The sequence below is a fragment of the Myxocyprinus asiaticus genome, chromosome 42 (assembly GCF_019703515.2).
Source record: "Myxocyprinus asiaticus isolate MX2 ecotype Aquarium Trade chromosome 42, UBuf_Myxa_2, whole genome shotgun sequence".
Taxonomy (NCBI): domain Eukaryota; kingdom Metazoa; phylum Chordata; class Actinopteri; order Cypriniformes; family Catostomidae; genus Myxocyprinus; species Myxocyprinus asiaticus.
This window is the reverse complement of record NC_059385.1, coordinates 26,640,001-26,653,261: the sequence shown is the minus strand read 5'-3', so window position 1 is coordinate 26,653,261 and position 13,261 is coordinate 26,640,001. Positions and strand designations below refer to the sequence as shown.

The 13,261-nt window shown below is 39.5% G+C and overlaps 1 protein-coding gene across 1 annotated transcript in view; it reads right to left on the bottom strand.

Moving 5' to 3' along the window:
• The window catches only part of sardh (sarcosine dehydrogenase), a 108,674-nt gene that overhangs the window by 31,552 nt on the left and 63,861 nt on the right, over positions 1–13,261 (bottom strand). The window contains exons 13-16 of the mRNA XM_051684515.1: positions 12,037–12,150; positions 11,793–11,931; positions 11,519–11,632; positions 11,217–11,364 (exon numbers count right to left, since the gene is read on the bottom strand). Coding sequence (XP_051540475.1) covers positions 11,217–11,364; positions 11,519–11,632; positions 11,793–11,931; positions 12,037–12,150 — 515 coding nt within the window. The remainder of the gene's footprint in view (positions 1–11,216; positions 11,365–11,518; positions 11,633–11,792; positions 11,932–12,036; positions 12,151–13,261) is intronic.

The following is a 13,261-nucleotide window of genomic DNA, read 5'->3' as shown; positions in this document are numbered from 1 at the left end:
TGTTATTATTAGTGGTATTTGCTACTGTAAGCATCACTATTACTGTTGCTTATACTTAGGGTTAGGGATTTGAATAAACTCTTAACCCTAAGTAATAAACTTTGCTGCATAACTCCTCTTGCACCATCTGTGCTGTGTACCTGAATGATACCTCAAATTGTGCAGCTTGTTGGGGAACCACCTAGCAATAACCAAAAATACCCTTGAAACACCCTGGGTGGTTTTCACAACACTCTATCTGGTGAGTTTTGCAATAACAGAGTTTTTCTTCAAAAGGAAAAAAATAAATAAAAATCAAGTGATTAATATATTCTTTATAAAGTGAAGAAAATAAGCCAATGTATCACCATTTATACTTTTTCAAAATAAAAAAGTGTGTGTGTGTGTGTGTGTGTGTGTGTGTGTGTTAAAGGCAGCTGTAGCCCAGATGGATGTTCGCTATAAAACGAGTGTGTTATGTGTGTGCGTCTTCATGCTACATGTATCACACAGTAGTTATCTTCCTGCAACAGCTACAGAGAAGAAAATTACATGTGTGTGGGCTGAGCAGACGAGGGGATAAAGAAAGGTTAAAAAAATACATGATGGAGGAGGAATAGAGATGAAGGAGAGCAATAGAGGAGGATGGAAATGATGAAGGTGGAATGCCACCTTTTTGAAGGACTGCATCATTTGTGTGTGTGTATATATGTGATGTGTGCGGATGGCTTTGACGTGATTAAGGGAAGTCTCCTCCTCTTTTCGCCCACTGAAACATCACTCTGTTCACAGAAGCACAGCGGTGAACAACCACTCTAATTATACAGTGTGTGCTTGTGTATGTGTGTGTGAATCTAATTAGCCACTCTTCCTCTCCTTAAGCAGTGTCAGTTAAGTGAGGATCAGATATAGTCTTAATGAAATCACTCTTCACCACAAAGCACAAGTGATCTGAATGGGGGTGGGGGTGAGGCATTTAACCAAAACAATCTCAAAATCTCCCCATGCATAACTACTGTATAATTATATTAGTTTTACATATTACTTTTTAAACTTTAACTAAAAGCTGTGTGATGTTTTTGAAAGAAAAATATTTGAGTGTAAAATCTGAATTATAGTAGATGCAGATTATAAAAATTTATGCTTAAAATTATGCATTGAGTGTGTTTTTTTTACAACTTGTTATACAGTGAGACCACAAAATATCACATTTGTGTCTTTCATAGGAAAGAACTCTGAAATTGGCCATAACACTGGAGTAGAACTCTGGGATAATCAATGAGGTAAAACTCTTGGACAGAACTCTGGGGTAAAACTCTGGGATGGAATACTGGGGTACAACTCTGGAAAGGGACAATGGGGTAGAACTCTGGGACAGAACACTGTGGTAGAACTCTGGGGTAAACAATGAGCTAAAGGGGTAGAACAATGAGCTAAAGCTCTGGGATGGAACACTGGTATACACCTCTGTAAAGAAACAATGGGGTAGACAGAATTCTGGGGTAAAACTGGGAAGGAACACTGAGGTACAACTCTGGAAAGAAACAATGGGGTAGACAGAAAAATGGGGCAGAACTCTGGGACAGAGTAATTTCACAGAACTCTGGTACAGAACAGTGGGGCAGAACCTTTGGAAGAAACAATGGGGAAAACTCTGGGAATGGAACGATGGGGAAGAACTCTGGGATGGAACAATGGGGAAGAACTCTGGGATGGAACAATGGGGAAGAACTCTGGGATGGAACAATGGGGAAGAACTCTGGGATGGAACAATGGGGAAGAACTCTGGGATGGAACAATGGGGAAGAACTCTGGGATGGAACAATGGGGAAGAACTCTGGGATGGAACAATGGGGAAGAACTCTGGGATGGAACAATGGGGAAGAACTCTGGGATGGAACAATGGGGAAGAACTCTGGGATGGAACAATGGGGAAGAACTCTGGGATGGAACATTGGGACGGAACAATGAGGTAGAACTCTGGAATGGAACAAAGGGGTAGAGACACTGGGATATAACTCTAGGATGGAACACTGGGATATAACTCTAGGATGGAACACTGGGATATAACTCTAGGATGGAACACTGGGATATAACTCTAGGATGGAACACTAGGGTATAACTCTAGGATGGAACATTAGGGTATAACTCTAGGATGGAACACTAGGGTATAACTCTAGGATGGAACACTAGGGTATAACTCTAGGATGGAACACTAGGGTATAACTCTAGGATGGAACACTAGGGTATAACTCTGGGACAGAACACTGGGGTAGAATTCTGGGGCGAAATTCTGGGACAGAGCTTGCTAAAATCTCTCACATGAGAGAGGCTTAAAGAGGTCTTCCCTGGACTTCTGAGGAAAACACTGCACCAATGCGGAAGCAAAATACAACATATATTGTATACAATATGGTGGACTTTCCTTTCAACTACTCTTTCATTCCTCTCTGTGGAAGTTTGAAGTCATAATGTCAGAATGCTGAATATCTCTGTCCTGCAAATCCCTGAAGTCAATGTTTCATTCATATTTCTGCTAGTGCAAGGGAATGTTTTATTCATCTGTCTGCCAGAATAGATTAAAGCCACCAGCCACAGCAACAGTATTAAAGACCAGCCAAATGCCATTAGTGTGGTAAAACTCTGGGAATGGAATGACGGGGAAGAACTCTGGGATGGAACACTGGGATAGAACTTTGGAATGGAACAATGAGGTAGAACTCTGGTAAAGAACACTAGGGCAGAACTTTTGGAAGAAATAATGGGGTAAAACTGAGAATGGAACGATGGGGAAGAACTCTGGGATGGAACACTGGGACAGAACAATGAGGTAGAACTCTGGAATGGAACAAAGGGGTAGAGCTCTGGGAAGGAACACTGGATATAACTCTAGGATGGAACACTAGGGTATAACTCTGGGATGGAACAATGGGTTAGAATTTTGGGACAGAATGCTAGGGTAGAACTCTGGGATGGAACTCTGGGACAGAACACTGGGGTAGAACTCTGGGGCGAAATTCTGGGACAGAGCTTGCTAAAATCTCTCACATGAGTGAGGCTTAAAGTGGTCTTCCCTGGACTGCTGAGGAAAATATTGCACCAACGCGGAAGCAAAATACAACATACAGTGCATCCGGAAAGTATCACAGCGCTTCACTTTTTCCACATTTTGTTATGTTACAGCCATATTCCAAAATGGATTAAATTCATTATTTTCCTCAAAATTCTACAAACAATACCCCATAATGATAACGTGAAAGAAGTTTGTTTGAAATCTTCGCAAATTTATTAAAAATAAAAAACGAAAAAAAAAAAAAAAACACATGTACATAAGTATTCACAGCCTTTGCTCAATACTTTGTTGAAGCACCTTTGGCACCAATTACAGCCTCAAGTCTTTTTGAGTATGATGCTACAAGCTTGGCACATCTATTTTTGGGCAGTTTCTCCCATTCTTCTTTGCAGGACCTCTCAAGCTCCATCAGGTTGGATGGGGAGCGTCGGTGCACAGCCATTTTCAGATCTCTCCAGAGATGTTCAATCGGGTTCAAGTCTGGGCTCTGGCTGGGCCACTCATGGACATTCACAGAGTTGACCCGTAGCCACTCCTTTGTTATCTTGGCTGTGTGCTTAGGGTCGTTGTCCTATTGGAAGATGAACCTTCACCCCACTCTGGAGCAGGTTTTCATGAAGGATGTCTCTGTACATTGCTGCATTCATCTTTCCCTCGATCCTGACTAGTCTCCCAGTTCCTGCTGCTGAAAAACATCCCCACAGCATGATGCTGCCACCACCATGCTTCACTGTAGGGATGGTATTGGCCAGGTGATGAGCGGTGCCAGGTTTCCTCCAGACATGACGCTTGCCATTCAGGCCAAAGAGTTCAATCTTTGTTTCATCATACCAGAGAATTTTGTTTCTCATGGTCTGAGAGTCCTTCAGGTGCCTTTTGGCAAACTCCAGGCGGGCTGTCATGTGCCTTTTACTGAGGAGTGGCTTCCATCTGGCCATTTTACCATTTCAGGCCTGATTGGTGGAGTGCTGCAGAGATGGTTGTTCTTCTGGAAGGTTCTCCTCTCTCCACAGAGAAACACTGGAGCTCTGTCAGAGTGACCATCGGGTTCTTGGTCACCTCCCTGACTAAGGCCCTTCTCCCCTGATCTCTCAGTTTGGCCGGGTGGCCAGCTCTAGGAAGAGTCCTGGTGGTTCCAAACTTCTTCCATTTACGGATGATGGAGGCCACTGTGCTCATTGGGACCTTCAATGCTGCAGAAATTTTTCTGTACCTCGATACAATCCTGTCTCGGAGGTCTGCAGACAATTTCTTGGACTTCATGGCTTGGTTTGTGCTCTGACATGCACTGTTAACTGTGGGACCTTATATAGACAGGTGTGTGCCTTTCAAAATCATGTCCAATCAACTGAATTTACCACAGGTGGTCTCCAATCAAGTTGTAGAAACATCTCAAGGATGATCAGTGGAAACAGGATGCACCTGAGCTCAATTTTGAGTGTCATGGCAAAGGCTGTGAATACTTAAGTACATGTGATTTTGTTTTCGTTTTTTATTTGTAATAAATTTGCGAAGATTTCAAACAAACTTCTTTCACGTTGTCATTATGGGGTATTGTTTGTAGAATTTTGAGGAAAATAATGAATTTAATCCATTTTGGAATAAGGCTGTAACATAACAAAATGTGGAAAAAGTGAAGCGCTGTGAATACTTTCCGGATGCACTGTATGTTGTATACAATATGGTGGACTTTCAACTACTCTTTCATTCCTCTCTATGGAAGTTTGAAGTCATAATGTCAGAATGCTGAATATCTCTGTCCTGCAAATCCCTGAAGTCAATGTTTCATTCATATTTTTGCTAGTGCAAGGGAATGTTTCATTCATATGTATGCCAGAATAGATTAAAGCCACCAGCCACAGCAACAGTATTAAAGACCAGCCAAACGCCATTAGTCTTACTTGCTCAAGCAAGAGTGGTCAGCTGACTAAAATGATATTAGTAAAGGGTGATGAGAAATCACGGCAGATGGAATGAAACAAGCTTCACAACAACATCATAGCATACCACATTTACATTCTCTTTGTTGAAAAAAATCTGTCTGCGTTGAAAATGTGATCCTTCCTGATATAATCTATATCTGCTGATTCTATGTACTGATTTTAACACTAGTAATCAATATTCAGTCAATCACACTGTCACTGAGGTATGTTTGATAGTGAAGATGATAGAAGCATACAGTACATTCACACTTCAGGAATCAACATAAGCACTCTGTCGCTTGCACTTCTGACGCTGCAGTAATCTTACTTCTGTCCGACAGGACACCATATGACACTTGGATCATTTCCATATGCACACAACAGCCTTTCAGACCGAATGCAGCTCGTAACATCTCAACCCTAATAAAGTGCTTCCAATGAAACAACAGAGCTGTCATAAACCATAAATTAAGTTTACACATTACAATGCATGCACAAACAAATATGCCAACACACACATACCCAACAGTGATTAACATGATTTAGACAAGTAGGACAAGTTCCCAGGCCAACATCTTTTGATGATCCTGGAACATTCCTATCAACCAATTAGTGACATTTGATTTTAGGTGATGGGTTAGGGTTACCACTAGAGTTAGGGTCTGGAAAAACAATAGTATAATCCAATCAGTGCACTCTGATTTAAGGGGTACAGTTAGGCCTAGGGTTGTGTTAGGGTTACTGCTAGGTTTAGGCCATGGAAAAAACATTGCTATCAACCAACCAGTGCCCTGTGATTTCAGAAGTAGGGTAAGGTTACATCAGTTTAGGACTATGATTGATGCATAGGAATGTTATTACAGCACCAACAAAGGATATTAATCCAGGAACACTCCCTTCTTGGGTAAATTTAAGGTGTACGCCAGACTGCAATATGAAACATTTTGAGAAAGGACAGTACATTTTTCTATACTAGATTTTAATTCTAAATAAAATAGTGTGTTTAAAAAGACTCTGAAGAGGGGAAAGCCAGCCATAAAAAATACAGTAATATAGAGGGGCATGTCAGACATTACATCTTTAATCAGAGTGACTAATTTTCTAAACTGAACTAAACTGGCTCTACACATGGAGATCTCGGAGCACTGGCAGCAGCTACTGTTCATTAGATCCTCTAGTACACTCTCAATGATGTCACCATCGGTCAGCAGAGCTGACAGGAGTCACTGCCCTCTTATGAGCCATGAAGGGCACACTGAGGGAGAGAAAGATGAAGGAGATTTCATAAGGCTGGTAACTCATTCATCTGGCTTTCATTTGGACATTAGAGGAAACAACTGAAGGACACTGTTGTGAATAGTTTAATTCTGTTGTGAAAAGTTGAGCCTGTCAGTAAAGCAAAAGTGCTTTAATGGTTTCATATGATGAAAAATCAAATTTTCCTTGACTTTTTGTTTTAATGAAACAGGTGTACTTTAAAAAAATACTGTACTTCAACTTTTAAAAGTTCCTGTTTAGTCCAAAAAGGCATTTTATTGAAACTATGCTGTAAATATGGCTTGTTCCAGACTTCAACATATTTCTGATGCCGGACAGATACGCAACGCATCTGAATAACTGAACACATGACAAACAATGCCTATTCAGTGGTCAGCAACTTGGCCCACCAAGTCACAGTGAAATAAATAAAAAGGAATATAAAGCAGGACAGATATTTCTAAACACCAGAAGATGATATTATTATTAAAATTTATATATAATTACTATTAAGATCATCCTTCTGAAGGATCCAAATATTAGAATAGAAAGGCTGAAGTTTATTTTAAGAAGATTCCTGCTTACTTCAGCATGACTTTAACAGTATGCGGCTGAGCTAGTTGTTTTCTGAATGCCACAATGCAATTCAGGCTTTGCAGGAGGCTATTATCAAAAAATGGTGCAACTTCATCAACACTGGGCCCAACATCAAACCCACAGCCAGATGAGTAAACCTTGTTACTGTTATCACATGTGAAGAGGGTGTTTACATAGAGGCCTTAAAGGTACAGCAGCAAATTTTTTTTTTAATTCTGTTTAATTCTATGGGCCACTGATAGGTTGGGAAATGGGACCATGACTAGCATTAAAAAAAAAGAGAACCGAAGGGAAAAATTTAAATGATGTATGAAACAACCTCTTTAAAACACAATGAGAATGGTTAGAATGGTGACAAAAATTAATTATATTTAACTTAAATATTTAACATTATCTCACCAACTAATTTGACCAAATGATGTTTGCTCACATCATTATGTAAGAGCTAGGGCTGGGCGATAAAATGCTATCGCTATTTATAAGGTATGCACCGATAGCACTTTTTCTCTTCCGATCCGATTCCGATATTGGAAATCTCAGTATCGGCCGATACCGATCCCAAGCCAATACCAGTGTTGTTTTTTTGCATAATCAGTTTAGAATATCTTTACATTATTGTGTGGAACTAATTGGGAGTACTCTTTAATATGTAAAGAAACACAAACCTCTAACTACACATTATTTCAATATAAATGTATAGCTTATTAAGAAACACTTTACTATTAACTAGTATACTGGATAATGTAGCAGCAAAATTAACAGTAATTCCAGTTTTCAAGTCTTCAGTAGAAAAGAAACCAGTTTTATTTTTGCCTCCCCCCCAAAAAAAATCTTTCAACTTGCATCTGGATTCAGAGATTCAGATCTCTTGTTTGTTCAATGTAATTGTAAGACATCAGTCCACTTTTCATTCACACAGTTATTTTTTGGAACCCACTCAACTTAAACATACAAATAATAATGATGACAATAATAATAATACATTGTTATTAATATTATTATTATTGACTTTTAATTTTAAATACAACAGTAATATATTTAAATCGTGCACTTTTTAAACCCTCACACTTTTATTTTGACATTCTAAACTCTGCAGGAAGTCCTGTATGTGTCTGTTTGTAGGCAAGTTCACAGTACTTTAATTCGCTTCTTATTCAAATTCTGGGAAAATGCACCTCTGGTGCTGTTCTAAATGCATATTATAAGTGAACCGAACTATTAAGCATCTACATCTGAGATGCTGTTCTTGAGTAGCGCTCAAATACTGCACACCGCTGTGAAGGCTAAATATATCCTCGAGTGCATCACCAGCCTGTGCGTGAGTTTGGGTCAACAGAGCAGCACCATTCACTAACGCGCTGGCGCTGCGCATACTATATATTTACTTATTAAACACAGCCTTTTGTGATTCCCAGAGCTATTGCACATCTTCACGTGTCTTTGAATAAATTGCACGAGTCATATGAACTGCTTTAATGGTGTTTTTATGGTTCTTTTATGTCATTTTTGGAGCCTGACAGTAACGAACATGACTAACACACAGTATCGGATTTGGATCGGGCTCGTCAGACCGATACCCAATCCGTCTAAAAGCTTCAGTATCGGAGCCAATACCGATCCAGGTATCGGATCAGTGCATCCCTACTATTTATCGTATATTTTGGTTAATCTTTGTCAGTCAACACCATTCGCCATTGCATCCACAGATGCAAGATGAGGCTTTACTCTACAAAGCAGAAGCCATACATCAACACTGTCCAGAAGCACCACCGACTTCTCTTGGCTCAGTCTCATCTCATCACCTAACCCTATTATTCGATATAGATGATAAACTTTTGAGTCATTTTTCTATATTTAGCTTATGTTTTATATCTAGATGATCGGCTCAGGTGCTTGTCACTAAAAACACAAGCAGTTCTGCAAAGTTATACACAACTAGCTAACTGAACCACAGTCATGAAATAAGCCGGTTAGGAAGTATTAGCTGGCTAGCGGCTACCTATCTCTGTTGTCATGCAAACCAGTAATAAGGCCAGGGAGCCGCAAGTTAGCTAGCTATCCGGCTAAAATTGTTGTGTATTGAACAAGACAGCACTGACAAATTAAAACTGCTACCGACTGAACACAACAATTCTGACATCAACACCATTGATGTTTATTTATGGTTTATTATTATGTACTATTAATATGTACGTTTTTAATGATCCAAAGCGATGTCAAGTCTTCTAACTTGTTGACACAGTCAAGAAAGTGTTTCTTCTTGTTATGTTTATTGGCGGTTGGCAATCCAGTGTATAGTGCCATACTGCCATCTACTGAGCTGGAGTGTAGAGCATCACAAGAAAGTCTTTCAGTATAGTCAAACGTCCACTGAAGACGATGAAATTGGCAAAATTTCATCATAAACTTATGTTGGATTAAATCCTAAACTGAGAATTCTTCTTAAACTTTAAATTAAAAGGAAGCTGTGGAGTTTAACTGCAAACATACAAGTTATGTTTACACTCATTCTTGAGGTCTAACAAACATGTGGAATGCATTTCCTCCTCATTAATGGGATGAAATGTATACAGTGATAAATATAGATGTCGAACGACATGAAAAAAATATTGTAATACTATATTTGGCCATATCACCCAGCCCTAGTGATAGCCTTACTGTTCAATCACTTCCCTTTACTTCATATTTTCAAATACACAGCTCAAAAGTATGCAACCCTGATAGTTACTCTTTCTCATCATCTCTACCCTCCTACCTGCACCTCTACAACATTTCATAATGAATGACTACTGTAAGATATTTGATTTAAGGTGTCCTTCTCTGTTAAAATACACCAGTCACTGCTGTTTACAGTGCAGTGGACAGAAAAAGAGAGACAGCATGCTGAAGTGTTTCAGGTGAGAACAAGGAGAGGTCAGGTGGGCTGATGTCATTACAAAGAACAGCATAACAAGAAAGAAGAAAGAAAGAGTGTACGAATATAACTTATCCACCTTTTTCCTATGTCCCATGATGCTTAGCCCAAAATGTGAGTGTTACTTCCGTTTCAAGCAAACACAGATGTTACTGTGGCATACATCCATTCATTCTTTTGTTACGGTGCTGGGATTTTGAGGAGAGCGTGTCTGATTTTATGAGGACATACAGTACATTAATCACTATATCAGTGTGTTACTAAACAATAATAAACTGCAAAAAAGTGCAAACAAAACCGGTGCAGTGTTTCTACCTGAAGCAGTTGAGATTTAATCTAAGCCCAAACGCAACATTTCAAGCAGAATTATCTGCCGTTTCAGTGGAGTACCTCTGTTAGTTCAGCTTCAGATTTGTGTGCTTGTCATCTTGTCACCCTACATGTTGATATCAGACAGACAAACCGAGTAAGAGCCATGAAGTTCTCATCCTTGGGAATGTAATCACTTTTTCAAGTTTTCCCGATCGGACGGTTATTTCCCTTTAAATCCACATGTAAATTTAAAGATTTGTTCGGCGGGAGATTGACTGGTGAGAGGTGGTGCTTCGCTGCCGTCAGGGTCACATCAGGACGGCATTTTAAACCTCAAATGCGATGTGGTTTTTGACTACCTCTGTATGTTTTTTGTGATCCAATCAAAAAACATTTTGCACCCCATTTACAACTATATTTAGCGCTGACCATTTGCGAGCAGATCACCTGAAACACATTTTTTAACAAGCTGTAAACAGGGTCTAAAGTGACTGTAGCCAGAGCTAGGGAATGCTATAGAACTACTTCCGGCGGAAGTTCCACCCACATTCGTTTCCCCAGGAAGACCCCCTAGAAAAAAAGTGGATATAAATAGGAACATTTCCATCTTGACCAGTTTAAATTGAACATATATCAAAATCTACGAGTATGTTCTTTAAGTGTGGCTCTGTTCAAAAACCTAGTTAGCTGCCTTGCTGTCTACCACCGTGTGCACAGGCAGCTACCTTCCAAGGTAACATCCTAACTAAAATAAATCCTCATAAGGGACCCATTTGAATTACTTGATATGGGAAACAACTCGGTGCGTCACACAAATAGCACTCATCAGGTAAGGCGCACACAATTGATTCCAATAGAGTTTGTCGTTAGCACGTTGCTAAGCTAACAACATGTTATCCTTACAAGCAAAAAAATACACAGTACCTCCAATATTCAGTAATATAGACAATATTTAATTAGATCAATGGATAATAAGAAGAACCATTCATTATTGATACCTTTGGTACTGAATGAATCAAAAGTACATTTATAAGCAACATCTCTTGCACTTTGTCCACCATCATGGATGTATTTTTATTTTCAAAGACATTGTAGAAATGGATTCTGGGATTGCACACTAGGCTTAGGAACAAAGCATGTGTGTGTGTGTACTTGTGCAAACCTCTTGGGTCCCTGAATGCTGATCATGCCCATGTCCTCAGTGTGGTCTATTAATGTGCAGTGAAAGCCCTGGTCCTGCAGAGCTGTTTGAATGTGGCTCCAGTTATGTTGGGCCACACCACCTCCTATAGCCAGGTAGAACGCATCACCTTGAACACACACAAACAAGAGTGATGTCAAAATAAACTCCATGTATCATAATGTCATACTGAAGAGGTGCTCATCACTTTATCTCCTGTCATGTGTCACTGTTTTACACTTCAGTTTTTTGACCCTGCTTAAATGCAAGTCTGTTCTGTTTACCGTTAGATTCCGGTGTCAGGGGGAGGAGGGCGGAGCTTTGCTCCAGACGACTGACAGTGAGGTCAGACTCAACTCCGCCCTTCCTGTTTAACATGCAGGTGTACACTATGGAGCCTGAAACACAAAAAACAGTAAGGAATATTAACCTTCAGTAAGGTTAATCAATGAAGTTGTTTAATAGAAAACAAAAATGTGTTGAGTGCTGTGTGTCTGAAGAAGAGATAATAGAGAAAAAAACAGATAAAAGGATGGATCGACAGAGAAAAATTCTCACCTGGAGCTTTGTTGACATCAGCTGTAAACAGCCAATTAGCTGCCTTTTTTGCATCTGGACCAGTCAGGTAAAATTTACCAAAATAAGACATATTAAACACAGCTACAGCATTCCTACATGTCAGACACTCTTCCTGAATCTGAAAATGAAAACAAACTACATTAGCTACTGAGATTAAGATGAGAAATTCATTTGGACATGATAAGTTACATACACACACATCAGATCTACAGAGCCTGCTCACCACATCATGATGTGGTGGGAAGTCAAAGGTGTACTCTTTGCCTAGCAGCTCGTTGTATTTGTAAACAGTGTTCATGGGAACATCATAGGCTCCATAGTAATCATAATCTAAAACCTACAGAGAGAAGGAGAGACAGTTACAAACACAAGTTAAAATCACCCAATCATGAAAAGATACAGTTTATACAACCCCAATTCCAATAATATTGAGACTGTATGGCAAATGCTAATAAAAAAACAAAAAGGAGTGATTAGTAAATTCTATTCACCTTGTGGGTCCATGTACATGTGCGTCCATTTCTTAACCCAAAAATTAAAAACTAAAAATGTGTTTTTTCTTTATTGGTTTTAACACCGATTAATAAAATAAAGAGATACAAACTCCTTTCCTGTTGATCATTTCATTTTCTATTTAAAAAGGAATAAAGAGATGGAGGGAAAAGGCTCAATTTTTGTTTTCCTTCAATGTTTAAAAAATTTGTTTACGCCTTGAATATTTGATAAGCACATGTGAGCGGCACTGATTGGTCAACTTGCCCCGTCTTCTGTAGCCTACTGCCTTCAGCTAGAATTAGAGTTGGGATTGCTCTTTTTGTCTCAATTTTCATTAAATATTGTCCCGAACCACCACTAACTGTAAACTATGCATGCCATATGTATTAGAATCTTGCTGCTTGGCACATTATGGTGTCGTTACGAGGTGTTGCCTCTAATGGACGACGCGTGAGAGATCGCAAGCCACATCACTTAGTCATATGCTGACTGGGAGTTGGTCTATATATTATTTTTATTTTTAATAATATTGTGGAGTCAATTGGAGGTGTATCAGTTAATGTATTTTAAGGCCTACCTTCAAACTCAGTGCCTCTTTGCTTGACATCATGGGAAAATCGAAACAAATCAGCCAAGACCTCAGAAAAAAAAAATTGTGGACCTCCACAAGTCTGGTTCGCCCTTGGGAGCAATTTCCAAATGCCTGAAGGTACCACGTTCATCTGTACAAACAATGGTACGCAAGTATAAACACCATGGGACCACGCAGCCATCATACCGCTCAGGAAGGAGATGCATTCTGTCTCCTAGAGATGAACGTAGTTTGCTGCAAAAAGAGCAAATCAATCCCAGAACAACAGCAAAGGACCTTGTGAAGATGCGGGAGAAAACAGGTAGACAAGTACCTATATCCACAGTAAAACAAGTCCTATATCGACATAACCTGAAGGCTG